The following is a 19,996-nucleotide window of genomic DNA, read 5'->3' as shown; positions in this document are numbered from 1 at the left end:
TTAATATTGTAGACTGCATTAGAGATTACAGAATTATTTTATTTTTAAAATATGACATTTAATCATGAAAAAATACTCATTAATGCCTGGTTAAGGAAGGATTTACTAATTGGCTTTTATCGCAAAGAAATCCTGTATATTATTATAGACCATGTTGCCACCAAGTCGTCATTATTGCTATAAAGTTAGGGATGTGGGCAAAAGCTATTTTCGCTGTGAACAATGTGGGGAAAATACAGCTGTTAATACTGTGTTGCAAGTCAGTATCCAAGAGCTAAAAGGAGTGCCCTTTTCAATAACAAGAAAAACATAAAAAGGAATCTAATAAATTTTGCTTGGAAACCTTTAACACGGAAGGAAGGTAAGTTTCAAGGATAATGAAATGGCTAAAAATGTTTGCTGTGTAAAGACTCTTTATAGACCAGAAGACATTATAAAAATGTCATTTTTAATAGCTTGAACGTGAGGCTATCCTCTCATTTCTGCTTTGGAAATAAGTTGTCATTCATAAGCTGTCATTTTTTTAAAAAAACTTTTTTAATGTTTTATTTGTTTCTGAGAGAGAGAAAGGGGTAGTGTGAGCAGGGGAGGGTCAGAGAGAGGGAGATACAGAATCCGAAGCAGGTTCCAGGCTCTGAGCTGTCAGCACAGAGCCCGATGCGGGGCTCGAACCTACGAACCAGGAGATCATGACCTGAGCCGAAGTCGGACGCTTCACCGACTGAGCCACCCAGGCGCCCCTAAAAAATTTGTTTTAAAAATAAAGAAATAAATGGGGATGAGCACTGAGTGTTATGTGGAAACTAATTTGACAATAAACTATTTGTAAAAAAAAAATAAAGAAATAAAGATTGGTCATCACTTTAACATTTTAAGATGTTAACAGCTTTTCATTATAAATCTTAACTACTGTGAGTTTTGTTTGGCTCTTAAGTTCTTTTCAATATAAGAACTTAATATAAGAACAGAAATAAGGAATGGAATCAATTCAATCAACACATCATCCTTGAGTGCCTCTTAACAGCATAGCAACTTATCAGAACCACAGAGATGTGGCAAAAGGAGTGCTTGTCCTCAGGAAACTTAAGGCCCATTTGAAACTGTCACAGATAGTTTTGTTTAGTGCAGCCTCAGTGTTCATTTGAAGAAGATCATTAAAGTGTATATTTTTTACATTTTTATTCCATATCAATAATTCATATTAATTTCCTTAATCAGTTCGGCACAAATGTAGAGGTCTTACATAGGAAGACTTGTTTTAGGACCGTAAGTAAAATCAGCAGCCTGTAACAAGCACTAAATCTAACCTTGGGAAAATAGAGTATATAGCAAATTGAGAATGACATATTATTCTGAAAAAATAGAAGGTCTTTTATATTAAACCATGAGAGTATATATGATCTATGTGCTGGAAAAGTTGTTTACAAAGATTAAGATAAAATTAACATGTTCAGATATTTACAACACAGTCCTGAATTGAGCTAATTGAAAATATGTTTTTCAAGTATTTTCAGAGATAATCTAATTGAAGTTACAATTTTTTCCCTATGTTTTGCTTCCACTTTTATTTCTGGCTTGGAGAAAAAAAGAAAAGCATATGAGAGTAGTATGTGGTTTGTTTTTAATTCATATAACTTTCAAATAGAGGTGTTGATTTTCATGTGCATTAGAACCTCAGCGTGGTGACGCTGTTCCTTTATAAAGAGTTTGCATCTTTAGAGGCCTCCCCTGGGGTAAGGGAAGATGAAGAAACACAAGGAAAGTTATTAATTTTGCGGTAGGACATCGAAGGATCTCGTTTGGCTTGCATTTCAGAAAAGAGTTCATATTAAGACATGGACAGTAATATGGGATATATTCTGAGGTCATAGAACTGAAAAACTGAGAGATACTTTAACTGTTGGATATCACTATTAACACTGGCTAAAGAATAATAGTTTTCTAATCTTGAGAAAAAGACTCCTATCATAAAACAAGAGAATTCTCTTTTAACTAATAACTTGAGTTTTTATTCACTAGATCTTTACATGAGCTTCAAATTTGTGGAAAGATTGATTTGCTTTCCTTTTTGTCCAAATGGTTTCCACTTCTTCTGTATAAAATCTGAATTCCTATTTAGTCATCTCCTATAAACACTGGAAGGAACAAACTAGAAGACGTTGGAGGGAAAGGGATAAACCCATGTAAAATATGAAAGCAACTCTGATCTTTCAGAGTCAGCAGGTCTGACCCTCAGCATCACTGGATGTGAGGCGAGGTCAGGATGATGGAACAGTGGCAGTTCAAAACAGCAGATACCCAAGTGCCCTTGCTCCTTTCATTCTTCTTCATGAACCTGTTTTCCAGGCCTTCTTCTATCTGCTTACTTGACCTTTCTGTATTTCTCTACATCTGTCTTTAACATGGGGCTTGCCATTGGACCTGGCTGACATGCCCAAGACTTGACCACCACTGAGTTTACAGGCACTTTGAATCATTGGACGGTAGATAAAGGGTGGGGAGAGGGTACAACTTGGAGGATTTTTAAATATCCATTTTGAGACTTGTATGTTAGCATGGTATTCTAACATATTGTACATCTGCTTTTCTTTCATCAGTTTTTACTGTTCGTCTGCTGTCAGCCCTCTGGCCTGGAACTGATTATTTAGGGAAAATTGGTAGAGCCATCTGGAAACATGAGCAACTTGAGTTTCTGTCTGATTTCTAATGCATGTTCTGATTGATGCTAATTATACAGTTCATTTCATTATTTATTGTTTCTGTTTATTGTTGGAAAAGAAAATCCTAATCTAAAATGAATTGTTTTCAAAGGCTTTGGACTTGGCTGCCCTCTCCACAGAGTACTCTCAGTACAAGGACTGGTGGTGGAAAGTACAGATTGGAAAGTGTTACTACAGGTAAAATTTGGATGATTTGTGAAGTGCTAAGACATGGTGACATATTTCAGAGTCTCAACTCTGATCATTCTTTTTCTGGGTAGATTTCCTGAGGAAGAAATAAGAAACTGGGTCTTTGAGTTACTTGAGAAAGCACTTCCTGAACAATCACATGGTAACACTAAGAACTGATACCTTTAAAATAATAAAATTGTAGGGGTGCCAGGGTCGGTTAGTTGGTTAAGCATCCAACTTCAGCTCAGGCCATGATCTCATGGCTCGTGGGTTTGAGCCCTGTGTCGGGCTCTATGCTGACAACTCAGAGTTCGGAACCTGCTTCAGATTCTGTGTCTCCCTCTCTCTCTGCCCTTCCTCTGCTTGCACTTGGTCTCTCTCTCTCTCTCTCAGAAGTAAATAAACATTAAAAAAAATTTAGAATAGTAAAATTGTAGTGCCGGGCCAGGGAAACTTTGAAACCATCAGCTACAATAGCCCTTTTCAGCTGAGGATACTGAGGCCAGAGAGAGCCTGTTATTTGCATCAGGAACTAGTTAGTAAGAGACCAGTTAGTAATGGACCTCTTAGCGCTAAGGCTGTTAATTCCCATTCTTCTCCTCTTGCTCTCAAATCTTTTTATTTCCCGATGCCTCACATCTGTAACATGCTTTACAGTTGAGAGGTAGTTTGTCCATTTGTTACTTTATCTTATTTAAATCTCACAACACCCGGAGGTAGTTGCAATTATTAGCCCTTTGTCCAGATGGGAAAAATTGAGCCTCAGACAGATAAAAGTGACTTGTCCACATTCACACAGCTGGTAAGTGGCAGGACAAGAATTAGAGCTCAGTTTTCTGAGGCAAATAGTTCTCTTACTATTTGCACAATTCCATGGTGTTTCTCTAGGATCTGAATATTCTTACATTAATTCACTTAATGTTTAAACACATTTTTAAGCAAATTAACTGAGAGGTCCAAAAAGTTGTAATTAATTTTATGAATACTACACAGCAACTAGTAAAGGATCTAAAACTTATTGCCTAGAATTGAAGTACATTTGGAGCATTTGAAAAATAGAGACAAACGGGCAGTTGTATTTTATAAAGTTGTATTTTATAAAGATAAATATGTCTTTGATTATTCAAAATCAGGTAGACTGGTTACTCTGAGCATCCTTCAGATGAACTTACCATTCCAACACTGTGAGGAAAAGGAAATATATAAATGGAATAAAAAGGATGGTTCTTATTTTTTAGTTGAAATTAAGACTACTTTCCACTTAGATGTTTTACGTAGAACTTAAGTGTTTTTTCTGCTGTTAGACCGAGGAAGTATTTTCTACTAAAAGGTAATTTCATAGCATTATACCATTAAATTTTTATGAGTATAATTTCTGAAGGCAAGCTTGAAATCTTGAGCTTCTAAACAAAAGCTTAAGAAATCTTTAATAATTAAAGAAAAGCACAAGGTGGACTCCTTCTGCCATCCACGTAATATGACATTTAAATGAGTGCACCTTGTTGTATTAGTCAGTGTTCCTCTCTGTCCCGTAATAGCCTTTCATCTTTAGTGTGTTCTCAGCACTCCCACATTCACTCATCACTAAGCTATTTAATGAGGTACTACCCTGCTGGGCACAAGGGTTACCAATATTTATCAGACAGTCTTTCCTTTAAATGGTTTACAGTTGCAGCACGTGGGTGCCTCAGTCAGTTGAGCATCTGACTTCGGCTCAGGGCATGATCTTGTGATCTGTGGGTTTGAGCCCTATATCAGGCTATGTTCTGACAGCTCAGAGCCTGGAGCCTGCTTTGGATTCTGTGTCTCTTTCTCTCTCTCTGCCTCTCCCCCATGCACACTCGCTCTCTCTCTCAAAAATAAATAGAATAATAAGTGATTTACAGTCAAATAGGGGAGAGAGGACAGTAAATAATTATAAGCCTGGCTCCCACCATGATAGAAGCAAGCCCAGAGAAAGAGCTCCCAATTTGGACCGGAGAGGTCAAGGGTGGATTACCAGAGGATATAGCCCCAAATTTTGCTCTGATCAGTAAATTATGCCAGTTCTTTGTCTACAGGTAGCTCTCACAGTTGTTCCCTTACCACCCATTCTCATACCAGTGCCTGAATTCTGGCTTTTCGTTTTGTTTGAATTGTTCCATTGGCTTCTTATCTGGGTTCTCTGCCCCCATTTTCCTGCTCCATTAGCCCTTCTTATATACTACCGTCAGAACAGTGTTGTGGGAAAAAAACAGCTCTTGTTGGAGCCTTTGGTTAATCTCCACTACCTGTAGGATGAAATCTGGATTTTAAACATGGTAGGCCTGATCTTGCCCCAGCCCACACGCTTGCCCCTCTTTCTCTTCTCACGTTACTTATCGTGTCCTCACTTCCAGCTGAACCAGACAACTCAGCGTTCCCGCACCACGCTGTGCACTGTGTTCTGTGTGTGTCTGTGAAGACAGTTTGCTTCTAGTGGAGATGTTCCCCTACCCCCACCCCACCCTATCTAGCCTTCAAAATCTTGCCTGTCTCTTCCTTCCTAAAACTGTCTTGGCTCACTCCTCCTCTGTGCTCTCAAAGCACTTTGTTTCCTCTTATTGGCCATAATATGATTCCATTTATTTGTGAACATGTTTTGTTTCATTCTTACTGGTGCCTTTAGGACATTGTTGTGATCTTCATTTTTGTGTTATGAACTGTGCATGCAGTTGGTACTTGACAATACTTATTGAATTAAATTGGAGAGAAAAACTTGGCATTTGGTGAGGTTATCTCTAGACTTTGATATTGGCCAGTGTTCCTGAACTTGACTGATATTTTCATTATTCCTAGACTTTATACATGGCCCACTTAATTTCCTTTGCATAAGAACCCATGTGGTTATTCCTTTTTGATAGTACTAGAAGTTATCTCTTGAGGATGAGGTAATAAAAAAATATATATGACCCATTCTTCTGTTCTTCGATTTCCAGGGTAGTTAAATGCCTCTGATTGTTTTTTTGTTTTTTTGTTTATCTTTCTACCCCATTGTTTGAAAAAAATCTGTTTCTGTTTTCTCATTCTTATTTTGTACATATTTATAGGATTACATTATAATCCCTCTTAAGTCATTTTGGGAAGAGACATCATATTAGATAAAAATATCCAGATTCTCATGGATAATTAAGTGTTCACCAAATTCAGTGGCTGAACTTTAGCCATATGCTTAAGACTTGAATGTTCTGTTGAAGCTTTGTATAGAGCTATACTGTTTTTCAGAACTTTAGAGTTCTTTGGTAACATTTTATGAATACTTCTGTAAAAGTTATAGGAGCTTTGAAGAGATGGGGCCTTCTGCCATTTCACACATTCTCTCTAACTTTAGGGTAGTGTTTTGGGGGGGTCGCTTTTAACCCCATTAAGCCTACATCTTCCAACAGCTGTTAAGAAATAGCTGTTTCATTCACTCTGAATGGAAGTAGCATGAGGGAACATACTGTGTATTGTCACAAAGTAAAAGCATCATAAGGTGCCCAAGTAGCTCTTGGCTGGCTAGGGATGAGTAGTTAAGAGAAAATCCAACAAACTCAGAGCCTGGAGCCTGCTTCAGATTCTATGTCTCCCTCTTTCTATGCCCCTCCTCTGCTCACACTCTGTCTCTCTCTCAAAAATAAACAAACATTAAAAAAAATTTTTTTTTACAAAAAGAGAAACTCTGACAGATCTAGAAGAGGTTCAAGTGTGCTTCGATGATTGATTTAGTGGTAATAGAATGTTCCCTGGGCTGATATCAGGACAGGTACAATGAGGCAAGGATCAGATCTCAGATTTGTAGACTAGGACAATCTGTATTGGATACGAAGATAAAAAAGGAAAAGAAAGTGTTTCTAGAATCATAAAATGGTATATAGCTGTTTCCCTCAAGTAGCAATGACTACTTACATCAAAACTGTTTAAGAATGGCTTTAAAAATGGGCCTTTGTCCCAGAGCAGGCAATATTTTCATTGAATGCCATCAAGTTCTTCCAATAAAATGGGGACCCTAAGCATTTATTCAGGTCACTTGCCATATGTCCAACTGATTATAAGCTCTTTGGGAGGTAAACTGGTGTGACCTTGCTCTCCGGCAGCTGTTGGCTCTGCTGTCCAGGCAGACTTTTTACACACCAGTTGAGGGGCACACAGAGAGTATGGGAAATAGCAACTTCTTGCTCAGCTATACAAACATAATGCAATATTAATTTATGTGTGTATGACATTACCTTCTTTAGTACACGCTTACTCTTAGAGATAGAAATGTAATTTATCTCTATTCATATGCTCAATGTGTGAATAAGTACTGTAGTATTTATTTTTAAGTTGAATGTCTAATTCTTTAAATGGCTGTTCTTAGGTTAGGAATGTATCGCGAAGCAGAAAAACAGTTTAAATCAGCCCTGAAGCAGCAGGAAATGGTAGATACATTCCTCTACTTGGCAAAAGTGAGTATTCTTAAACTGGAGTGAAATCTGTCTTCTCAAAAAAAGTGTTCAAATTCTGGCCAGTATACACGGAGAGTTGCCAGTTTCTTCAGGAATATTTGGCAACTGAATGTGCTCATATTTTTCTTTATTGCAAGTGGAAAAGTGAGACCATATGGAGGGTAACGGTCTCAGGAGAAATGGATTGCCATGAAAAATAAGAAAACCCCTTTGAAAGATTGCCCGTCAGAGCAGAAGAAATTGCCACAGGCTTGTTACCACCCTCATGGGTGACAGGCCCTCGAGAGGCCCTCGTCCCTACAAACTGCTGGACTCCCACCTCAGCACACGGTAGACAATGGGGACTGTTTTTACGTAGGTCTTTCGTTTCTTGGCTCAGCCATAATAACCAAGATTTCCCCATTACTGAACCCCTGTTCAGTACAAGGTATTATATCAGGTCTGTTCCACACACAGTTTAATGTCAGCCTCACAGCAACCCCTCAAGGTAGGTTTTAACACTTCCCTTGTACTCTTATGGCCCCAGAGACTTAAAGAGGCTCCAGTAGGCTTCTCAGGGTCATTTGGCTGTTTAGAGCCAGCACTGAAACGCAGGTCTTCCTACTCACTGCCACCAGCCACAGCAGTGGTGAAGGGCCACTTAGAAGTTTCAGTCCTGGGAGAAAAGTTACTTCTTGGCTCCTCAGCAGGGCTGCTTGAAACATTTGATGAAGTGACAGTGAGGACATCATCTTGCTGGGTCTTGAAGAATGTTTTTTTAATGTTTTATTTATTTCTGAGAGAGAGAGAGAGAGCGTGAGAAGGGGAGGGTCAGAGAGAGAGGGAGACACAGAATCTGAAGCAGGCTCCAGGCTCTGAGCTGTCAGCACAGAGCCCGACGCAGGGCTCGAAGCCACGAACCGTGAGATCATGACCTGAGCTGAGGTTGGACGCTTCACCTACTGAGCCACCCAGGGGCCCCTTGAAGAATTTCTTTTCAATTAAAAAGTGCCAGGGCTCCTGGGTGTCTCAGTTGGTGAAGCGTCTGCCTTCAGTTCAGGTCATGATCTCACAGTTCATGGGTTCAAGCCCTGCATCTGTCTCTCTGCTGTCAGCGCAGAGCCTGCTTTAGATCCTCTGGGCCTGCTCCCCCCACCCCCTGCCCCTTCTTTGCTCACTTCCTCTCTTTCTCAAAAACAAAACAAAACAAAAAACCCTTTAAAATTAAAAAGTGTGGCAAAGGAGATTGAAAAATTGAAGAGATACAAAAGGAAGAGCTACAACTTCCTAAATACGATTTTAAGAATTTGCATACTAAAAAGAAACAATGAAAGTTACACCATATAAACTTATGGTGCCAAATAACCTTGATGTATTTACTGTAGTTTTCATAGATGATTGAAACTAAGTCCACCTTCTGTACATTACATCTTAAAATTCTTAAGAAAGTTTCTAAGCATCACAGTAGAGTTTTAAACTTTTCTGACATCTTGAAATGAAAACTAGGGTAACACTATTTGTCATCTTCTTAACTGATAATGACATGCCCATGCCAGGGGTTTAAAAAGTATGCTTTTTATTTTAAGTATTGTCAAGTACGTGGTTTGACATATTTTTCCATCAGTTGATTTGCTTAAATCTATTGTTGCCTATAAGACTGTATAAAAGTAAAATTTATTTATTTTCTTTAATATATGAAAGAGTAATTGCTATGTAATAGACATCAATCTGATTTAGGAACAATATTATTTCTGCAAGCAAATATTAGATTAATTTCTCAAAAATTATTAAATATTTCCTATTAGTATGTTAAATTATTTATTTTATTTAGAAAAGCAGGGGTGCCTGGGTGGCTCAGTCGGTTAAGCATCTGACTTGGGCTTAGGTCATGATCTCACGGTTCGTGGGTTCAGGCCCCACGTCGGGCTCTGTGCTGACAGCCAGCTCAGAGCCTGGAGCCTGTTTCAGATTCTGTATCTCCTTCTCTCTCTGACCCTCCCCTGCTCTCGCTCTCTTTTTCTCTCTCTCTCAGAAATAAATAATAATATTAATAAAAAGAAAAGCAGTTCAGTCATGTATAAAGTAAATATTGAAAAATTTTCATCCATACCCTCTCCTTTTAATCTCATACTTTAGCATTAGACACTATAAATAGTTTTCCTCTGTATCTGTTTAAACCTTCAAAGCACAGTCTATTGGAAAGAAATAAAGGATCCAAGATCATGAAGAAAAAATGTCATAATCTTATGTTTCCATCCCTAAAACTATAATTCTGTATTTCAGAAATTTCTACAAAGTGTGCGGTCTATCCATGGTAATGCTCTAATTGCTAATTAAGTGGAAGCCATCAAGTACTGACTTACTCAGTTCCCTGACCCCATTCCTCACAAGCCTGTTCCTCTTCTATTTCTGGAGGCCCTGCTTGAAAACCAGCTTCTCCACAGACTCTCCACTGCCATGCTCTTGCAGACCTTGTTGTTCCTTGGGATCTTCCTCTTTTGTCATCTTCAACTTCAGTCTCAAATTTGGTTCCTTAGTGCACGCTTATAGATGTAGTCATATGTGTTCTGTTCTAAACAGATTTTCCCTGGTTCCTTTCTTGTTGAGTTACTGCTCAGTCTCTGTGGCAATAGCAAGCCCCCAGTGAGCCTTTGTTGAAGGAATAAATGAATGAATGCTTCAGATATGACATGTGAAGGTAAACCTATAACATCACTATTGGAAATTAACTTCTCACCATAACATCTAGGAGATAATTTGTCACTAAGCAGTAATTATAAACTTGTCATAACAAATACTGTTATTTTAAGTGCCAGTACTCTTACTGAAATGTATCTTGGTTTTAGGTTTACGTCTCGTTGGATCAGCCAGTGACAGCTTTAAATCTTTTCAAACAAGGCTTAGATAAGTTTCCAGGAGAAGTAACCCTACTTTGTGGAATTGCCAGGATCTATGAGGTAAGGCTTATATTATTCAAAAAGTTGATGTACAGTTGAAGTTATATGCTACTTAAGAAGCTCATAGACCCTTAGGGTCCTAGAAAGGAGAACAATTTATAAAATTATGATTATTGGCCTGTGGTTTTCTAACAGAGTCAGAGAGTTTTAGTGTATGTATTTAGTCAAACTAAGTTTTTATTGTGAAGTATTTGAAACATACAGAAGACTATATAAATGAGTTTCCCCCTATTGATAGCTTTCATCCAGCACATCTTTTGATCCATCTCCAAAGTCTGCAATGTCAGATTATCAACTTTTTTTCTATACATAGTAGATCTGTTTTGGGGGCTGTCTATTCTATTCTGTTGGTCTGTTTATCGTTGTACCAATATTATACCACCTTATGTATTACAGCCTCAAATACCCTTTGGCACAGCTCTGTGTTCATCTTTATCAGGAATGTTTTATCCATTTTGGACTTTTGCTTATTCTTAGAAATTTTGGAGTAATGTTGTCAGATTCCATGGAAAGCCCCATTGAGATATCCTTCCTGCTGCTTAATTACTATAGCTTTACAATAGTTCTCTATCAAGTTGGACAAATTCTACCACCTGTTCTTTTTCGCAGCTGGTTATTTTTGACCCTTTGTTCTTCCATATTGATTTTAGGATTGACTTCTCGAGAACCACTAACAATCAAAATAATTCCTGCAGGCATACTGATTGGAATTTCATTGAATATATGAATGATGGGGGTGGTTGGGCTTGAGATCAAGCCCCACGTCAGGCTCTGAGCTGACACCACAGAGACTGCTTGGGACTCTCTGGCTCCCCTCTCTCTGACCCTCCCCCACACTCTCTCTTTGAAAATAAACATTTTAAAAAAATGAAAACTTTTATTAAAAAAATTTTTTTTCAATGTTTACTTTGAGAGACTGAGACAGAACATGAGTGAGGGAGGGGCAGAGAGAGAGAGGGAGACACAGAATCCGAAGCAAGTTCCAGGCTCCGAGCTCTCAGTGCAGTCTGATGCTCACAAACTTTGAACTGAACCAAAGTTGGACACTTGTCACCCAGGCATCCCACAAATTTTATTTTTAAATTGTCTAGAAATATTGTTTCCCTTTATGAGATAAAATTTTGATAAACACATAAGTAGAAGTCTTTGGTGATTCAATAAAAATAAAATACTGTATTAGTATCTCTGTATCTTTACGTGTGTGGCCCTAAGTTGAACATGAACAAACTTTTGACCAAGAAGCTGAAGAAATAAAATAGAATCAGTTTTTGAGAGCAGTGGTATTCATGCATAGTAGTGACTGCCTCAGTACAGTCGGAGCTCTCTGACCTTTAAGCTCTGCCTTCTGCACATTTCAGTCCTTCTGCCCTTCTTCTTAGGCAGGAGGTGCTGGCAGAAAGAGCTAGTCATACTATGGAATCTTTGACATGTGGTTGCTGGTTGAAAGAATTCCTTCCCAGCCTCTGTTATAGTCACTGTTGCTATGGCTGGGACAGGGAGTAGACCCTTTAATTAGCTCCCTTCATCCTTTCCTGCTCTGGGTCCGGCCAGGAGATAGAGAGCCATATCCTTTCCTGAGTGTACAGGGGAAGGAAGGTTTGGGGAGGAAAGTGGAATTGGAGTTGGCACTTGAAGTGGAGATGCAAGCATTCAAGTTGTGGGGACAATCTGTCATCCGCAGAAAGCATGATCAGGGACTAAATGCACACTTAAATAGTCAGATGCAGTATTTCCCCTTGAATCTAACAGTTAATTTCCCTGATGCCAAAGTTTACCATACAAAGACAGATTTCCATTGTATTCTTTTTCTCTTTATATGACTATACGTTTAGAGTTAATTAGTACAGTTTGTTCATTAGCACTGCAGCCTACATTACATATACCTTAGGGATTTTTATATGTACACCAAGCTTTTCTCTGGAGGGATCCTCTTCCATTATGTTCTTTTTATCTCTCTGATTTTGATCATGTATCTTTCCAGTGCTTCCTATTTTAAAGCAAACGTGTTTATTGTTCATTGCTTATTTTGGATAGAAACTTGTTTAAAATTATGTATTCTTGCTAAATTTATTTGGTCCTGGTTTTAATTCTCAAGGAATTCTGTTTATCCATTTAAAAGGAAGGTCTCTCTTTGAACTGTTCTTTGTTAAAGATATTTGAAATGAGACACATTTTCCTAGAAAATATTGTTCTAGTGATTCTTGAAGTTTACTGTGTATAAAAACTGACTGTAGGAGAGCTTGAGCAGGGCGGCCTACCTTCTGCCTACTGAATCAGATGCCCCAGAAGAGGGGACTCAGACATTTGTATGTTTGAGCTCACTGGGTGCTTCTGATGTATAATGGAAGTTATACATTGCTTAGTTATTAGCAATTTTATTTTAAATAACTGAAATCGAATTATAGTTAGTATTTTATAAATTAGTTCCAAAACAACCACGATAAACATTACTTAAATACCAATGTTACTGCTTTGTATTCTGTGTCTCCCTCTCTCTCTGCCCTTCTGCCCTCCATCTCTCAAAAATGAGTAAATGTTAAAAAAAATTTTTAAATCTACATTAACAAAATTTATTCTAGAGTTACTGTAATTTAAACAATTCTGATGCAGGAATAGAGTAAAGGAGCAAAATAGAGTCCAGGTATGTTCATACATAAGAAAATTTATAATACTAAGAAGACTGCCTGTTAAATCAATAGGATTATTGGGTTATTGAAAAAATAGAGCTGGATGAATAATGATTTCTTACACTACAAGAATCTATTAGTGCCAGATGACTCAAAGTTCCAGGGACACCTGATCCGATCAGTCGATTGAGAGTCCACCTCTTGATTTCGGCTCAGGTAATGATCTCAACAGTTTGTGATCCCTGCATCGGACCCTATGCTGATGGTGTAGAGCCTGCTTGGGATATTCTCTCTTTCTCTCTCTCTCCCTCTCTCTCTCTGCCTCTCCCTCACTCATGCTCTCTCTCTTTCTCAAAATAAACTTAAAATAAATAAAATAAAATCATGAAAATTCCAGAGGAAAAAAAGACACAGATGAATTAGTTGTGTAAACTTGGAATGGGAATACCTTTTTAAGCATGATAGAAAGTTGAATGCCATAAGAGAAAAAATTAATAAAGTTGAGAACATAAAAGTCAAATTTTCTGTATAAATACATTTTCTATACAGTTAAATATTCTATAAAAACAAAACAAAACAAAAAATCCAACCCAACAAAAAAAGTGTAAAAATATCCAACAGGGAAAATATTTGCCATACCTGAGACAGACAAAAGGCTACTTTTAAGTTTCCTCAGTCTATATGTTGCTTAAAAATTGCTGAATTTCAGGTGGTGTCAGATTGGTAAGAGAATTAGACACATGCACGTGTGCACATGTGCATATATACACAGAGAAATGTGCCTGCATACACACTTACAAGTTCTCAGTTAGTCAGGATTGTAAGCCCCTATGAAAAGGAGTTATTTTTGGGGCGCCCGGGTGGCTTAGTCGGTTAAGCGTCCGACTTTCGCTCAGGTCATGATCTCGCGGTTCGTGGGTTCGAGCCCCGCGTCGGGCTCTGTGCTGACTGCCAGCTCGGAGCCTGGATTCTGTTTCAGTCTGTGACTCCCTCTCTCTCTGACCCTCCCCTGCTCACGCTGTCTCTCTCTCTCTCTCTCTCTCCTAGAAATAAATAAAAATATTAAAAAAAAAAAAAAAAAGAAAAGGAGTTATTTCCTCAGAGCAGCTGTGGGTCAGAATCGTGGTGTGGCTGTTGCACAGGCCCTTATTCTCTTACTTGCGTATACAGTGGCTGCTGATGCTCTCCATGCAAATAAAGTCACGCTAGAGATGAGACAACAGCCAATTCCTCTTATTCCTTGTTACCAAGGCCCAGTAAGAAGCCTTTCATATCTAGGGCTTGGTAACACCCATCTGGAAGAACTTAAACCATCTCTTCTTTTCCTCCGAAGGAAATATTTATAAACACTGGGCCTTTCTGGTTTTGAACTTAAGTCACATCAGCAGACTGGTCTAACCTGAAAGGAGCAAGCTGAGTCAGTGCTCAGGGATCCCCAGAGATCCCTCAGAGCCACATCTCTGCCCCCAGCATTCTTGTCTCCAGGAGGCTCCCACCCAAGCCCCACATAACACAAGCCAGTAGTAAAAGGACAAACGATAGGATAGGAAAACAGGCAGAGGACATGAATCAGCAGATCACAGGAAAAAAAATACAAATATGTGGTATGTTAAATGCCTCATCTCCGTCCTAATTGAAGAAATAAAAGCTAAAACAATAACGAGATTCCTTTTTTCCCCTCAATCAAGTTGACAAAGATTCCGTGGCCTGTAGGGTTGTCAAGGCTGTTGAGGAACGAACCCCACATATGAACACTGATGCTAGAGTGTATATTGTCACAACCCATTTGGAGGCAGTTCATGATTACTGAGGAGATTTCCTTGTAGGAATTTTCCTTAAGGGTTTTCATACAAGTTCAGAAAGATATGAACAAGGATGGTTTTATAGTGGGTTTTTTTGGCAAAAAAAAATGGAAACAAACCAATACTTCATCAAAAAGGAGCTAGTTAAATAAATTGTGATCTATGTCTTGGTGGAAAACTATGCAGAAATGAAAAAGTAATAGGGTATAACCCTTTGTATCGATACGAAAGGAGTCAAGATACTGAATGAAAACAATGAACCATATATCAGAATGCGTACAATGATTTTGTGTATGGTTTAAAGATGCATACATGTATGTGTGCACATATACGAACAGGATTTCTTGAAAAATACTCAAGAAACTATTCACAGAACCTCTGCAACTGGATTTAGGGAGGAGACTTTTATAACTTTTTGCCATGTTTACATTTGTCTAGCATACGCCCATATTTTACAATAACACATTTGAAGAACTACATATGAGATTGCCAAAAAACTTAGTTTCAGTCTAAAATTCCTCAAGATTACATAAATTATATGCCCAAAAATCAAGTGTACAAATGTTCCCAAATAATTTTATAGGACTGAAAGCCTTGAAACAATTATCCATTCAGGCTGGAGTCTTTTTGCATTGGGCTGAATTGTGTACCTTCCAAATTAATATGTTGAAGCCCTAACCCCCAGTGTGATGGTAGAGATGAGGCCTTCCAGGTAATTCAGTTTAGAGGTGGTTGTGAGGGTGGGGGCCTGATGGTGGGATTAATGCCCTTAAATGAATAGACACCAGAGGTGCTGCTGCTACTTCTGTTTCCCTTCCTCTCTCTGCCATACGAGGACCAGAGAGAAGGTGATCCTCTATAAGCCAGTAAGAGAGTCCTCACTAGATTCCCACCATACTGGCATCTTGATCTTGGATTTACAGCCTTCAAAACTGTGGGAAAATAAATTTCTGTTGACTAAGCCACTTGCTCTATGGTACTTTGTCATAGCAGCCCGAGCGGATTAATACACCAACTTTGGCAGCTGTAACACTGAAACCTTGCTCTGTGGGATGTTGTTGCCCCAGAAACCAGAAAAGCCATGTTCATGGGGCCTCATGTCTCATGGGGCCATTAGGTTCAGTGGTCAGGTTACTGCCTAGGTGTGGAGATTATTCTTTGGAAGGACAGCATCTTAGTTGGCTCAGTCTGCTGTAACAAAATACCATAAACTGGGTGGCTTAAAGAACATAACTTTATTTATCACAGTTCTGGAGGATGGGAAGTCTAAGATCAAGGTGCTGGCCAATTCATTCCCTGGGGAGGGCTCTTTTCCTGTTCTGTAGACAGACTCCTTCTTTCTACATCCTTACATGGTGGGGAGAGAGATCATCTCTCTGCTGTCTCTTCTTTAAGAGCTTCAGCCTCATGACCTATTACCTCCCAAAGACTCCATTCCAAATACTATCACCTTGGAGATTAGGGCTCCAGTACGAATTTAGGAGGGACACAAACCTCCAGTCTATAGGAGGGGAGGTTTGGTGTATGGGGAGGGGGCGGGGACTAGAGGGGAGTGAGGTGCTCATCTGTTCAAGTTTTACAAGGCTTTTGTTTTACCAAAAAGAAAATACACCTCTAATGAAAGCCTTTATTATTCATGCTTTTCAGTGGGTTCTTATATCCCTAAAATAGTAAAGGATATTTGGAATTGTTGCACATAAAAGCAATGTAAAATTCAGGAGAGAATGAACGCACAACTAAAGAATGTATTAACAGCCTTGTGTTTTGAAAAAAAAATAGTTTTTAGCCACAAACAAGGAATGAAAAAGGCTCTTCTCTTGAGAAACGAAATCCTGGCAGGACTTTGGATAAGAATTTCAAATATAAAGTATGGGAACAGATACACATCCAGGATGAGTTTAGATCAACTCAACAAATATCTTATTGGGGTTTTATGGAACTAATCAACATCACCGCCTTCATCACTCCCAAGTAGAGAACCAGCTGAGAGACAGATACAAGATTCAGAAAAATAGAAGATAAACCATTAACTTTATTACTCATAGAAGCAGAATTGGAGCATGTGGCTTTAGATTTGTGACCGAAAGGATGTGATAGAGTTCTGCCTCTGAGTTAGAATGCCTAATCCACCCGTCCCAGACAGGACTGTGCAACGTGCAGACCTTCTGTCCCCAGAAGAGCCTGCTCCACCTGGCAGCGCAGAGAGGGGGGCATGTGGAAGGCAGGCTGGCTCCCGAAGAGGTTCTAGAAGGGGCTGAGACAAGCACACTGGGTTTGCCTTCTGGGAATGAGTAAGAGTGGGAGGAAAGGCCCCAAATATTTGAATATGAACATTTCTGAAAGTGTGGTCCAGGGATCCCCAGGGGTCCCTGAGACTCTGTCAGAGGGTCCATGAGGTCAAAACTGGTTTCGTATTGCTAAATATTGAGGAGATTGGTGATAATATTAATAGATGTCATTTTTTTTATATCGAATAACAAAATGCATTTATCTCTGTACTGTCGCCTCCATTGTGCTGTGAACCTGAAACTGCTCTAAAAACAATAAAGTCCTGAAATGAAAAAACCACATTGAAGTCCATGGAGGTTAAAAAAATTCTGTCNGGAAATAGTTGGGGAGAGGGAGGGAGGCAAACCATGAGAGACTTTTTAAAAAAAATATGTGTATTTTTAATGTTTTATTCATTTTTTGAGAGACAGAGCTTGAGCATGAGCAGGGGAGGGGCAAAGCATGAAGGAGACACAGAATCTGAAGCAGGCTCCAGGCTCTGACCTGTCAGCACAGAGGCCGACGCGGGGCTCGAACCCTCAAACTGTGAGATCATGACCTGAGGTGAAGTCAGTCACCTAACCGACTGAGCCACCCAGGCACCCCAAACCATGAGAGACTCTTGAATGCTTAGAACAAACTGAGGACTGATGGGGGTGGGGGGGAGGAGGGTGATGGGCACGGAGGAGGGCACTTGTGGGGATGAGCACTGGATGTTATATGGAAACCAACTTGACAATAAACTATTAAAAAAATTCTGTCCAATAAGAAAGCACTGTGTGGTGCTTCTCCCAATAAAATATGTTATGACTAAAATCTAACAAAAATAGAAGTCCTCGTCTGATAAGAACGACTGAGAGGTTCTCACATTATGTGTCTTATAAATTGAGAGGCAGAAAGACTTCTGTGAAGTGAGGGCATTAGGGTTATCTCCATGAGGGCTGTGGAGCCTGGATTGGCCTTGAAGGTGAATTTGAGAGCTAAGACGGTAGTAACATTAAATGCACTGATTTATAATTATCAGGGGGACTCGCGGTCTTCCGGCTACCATTCTTGTCCACTTTGGTGTCTCCTGTGTGTAGCCACCTAATTGTTCTTTAAAAATTTAAATACAATCCTGTTGTTTCTTGGTTCCATCCTTCCTTTCCTCTCTCTCTACATCAGTTAGACCTGCCTGACATTATATTACCTATTCTTTTTTTTTTTTAATAGTTTATCGTCAAGTTGGTTTCCATATAACACCCAGTGCCCATCCCCACAAGTGCCCTCCTCCGTGCCCTATTCTTATTTGCTCGTCTTCCTACTCGCTGTAACCTTGAGGATAGCAACTTTATATCTTTTTGTTCCTACTGTGTCCTCAGAGCTTGGAGCAGAGTCTGGCACATAGGAGGCTCTCAATATTTGTTGAATCAGTAACATAAATCAGCCAGAAAAAAAATATCTCTTCTCAGCAATAAACTATCACTCTTCTGTTTTGATGGAAAATAGGAAATGAACAATATTTCATCAGCAGCTGAATACTACAAAGAAGTTTTGAAACAGGACAATACTCATGTGGAAGCCATTGCATGCATTGGAAGCAACCACTTTTATTCTGATCAACCAGAAATAGCTCTCCGGTTTTACAGGTGTGCTTTACAGTCTCTTTGTAGAACTCCTTTCCTGTGAAATACTGGTGAAACCATATTGGAATGAAAATCTAGACAGACAGCACATAGGCCATGTCTACAGGAGACTAAAAGTTCAAGCACCCAGCTATTTTATGAGCATTAAGGTGATATCTAATAATTTGAACATGCACAGATATTTGGTATGTTGCAGAAACCTACCCAGATAATTGAGGGTTTTTTTTAAAATGTTTTATTTATTTCTAGGAGAGAAAGAGAGAGACAGCGTGAGCAGGGGAGGGTCAGAGAGGGAGTCACAGACTGAAACAGGCTCCAGGCTCTGAGCTGGCAGTCAGCACAGAGCCCGACGTGGGGCTCGAACCCACGAACCGCGAGATCACGACCTAAGCGAAAGTCGGACGCTTAACCGACTAAGCCACCCAGGCGCCCCGATAATTGAGTTTTTAACACCATGTCATTGTATGCATCAACCATACACTGCTTCCATTAACCCCACCACATACAATATAAAGACCTGGAAGCTGAAATAGTGACGAGGTTTGCAAAGAGCAGTGGATGCCAGCTTCTGAGCTCTGACGAGGACCTGAAACAGGTCCCCTCTTCTGTGACATAGTGTCAACTCTTGTCCAAATAATTTTTCAAAGTCTAAATATGTTCTTATCTCTGGTTCCCTTTTGAGCACATCCTTATTTCATCCTACAGATGGTTTCTGAGATTTATTTTTAAATCTTGATTTTCTCTTCCACCCCTAGGTAATACCAGGAGATAACTGGCAGCTGACAAGAGTTCTTTACAAATATGTTAGAAGCCTAAAATATGATAAAATGAATGCTGCCTTAGGCACATGCAGCTGACTCTATTCCCCCGTCCCCCAAATGGGTCATGGGTTCCTCAGGGCATCTGGGGTGGATTTTCCTTGGCTTATTTGAACTCCATTGTCCATTGTCCTTTGGGATTAATGATGCATAGAAGCAAATGGGTTTTTTGAGCCCTAGCATGGAAGCTTAGTGGATAATGCAGGGATCCACTGATGGTCTTGTCTTCCTCGATGGAAGCTCATCAGAAGGCCCCTAGACATCACTAAACCACCAAGTACAGATAACCAAAACCAAAATTCAGTTCAGCTGAAAACTTGAGGTATATCCTAAACACAGCCCTCAAATTAGATGAGAAGGTATTAGGAGTTTACTGATGGTCACCAGACCTTTATGAAGCAAAATGCTGTGGGTTTTGCTTTAGGTGACTCTTTCATATTTTGGTTCTCTAACAGAGCTTTTAGGGGCAAAAAACTTACGGAAGTTGTTTCCGACTTTGTCTTCTGCACACATTTCCCATGGCTAGTACCATTAAAACAGACATGCTTTGGGGCGCCTGACTGGCTCAGTTGGTTAAGCGTCTG

The 19,996-nt window shown here is 39.4% G+C and overlaps 1 protein-coding gene across 1 annotated transcript in view; it reads left to right on the top strand.

The window, feature by feature from the left end:
* Positions 1-19,996, top strand: part of TTC8 (tetratricopeptide repeat domain 8) — a 39,225-nt gene that overhangs the window by 11,933 nt on the left and 7,296 nt on the right. The window contains exons 6-9 of the mRNA XM_077780879.1: positions 2,812-2,897; positions 7,249-7,336; positions 10,162-10,272; positions 18,458-18,597. Coding sequence (XP_077637005.1) covers positions 2,812-2,897; positions 7,249-7,336; positions 10,162-10,272; positions 18,458-18,597 — 425 coding nt within the window. The remainder of the gene's footprint in view (positions 1-2,811; positions 2,898-7,248; positions 7,337-10,161; positions 10,273-18,457; positions 18,598-19,996) is intronic.

The sequence above is a fragment of the Crocuta crocuta genome, unplaced genomic scaffold, assembly GCF_008692635.1.
Source record: "Crocuta crocuta isolate KB4526 unplaced genomic scaffold, BGI_CrCroc_1.0 scaffold299, whole genome shotgun sequence".
NCBI lineage: Eukaryota > Metazoa > Chordata > Mammalia > Carnivora > Hyaenidae > Crocuta > Crocuta crocuta.
The sequence above is the reverse complement of the archived record's forward strand: the minus strand, read 5'-3'. Positions and strand labels throughout refer to the sequence as shown.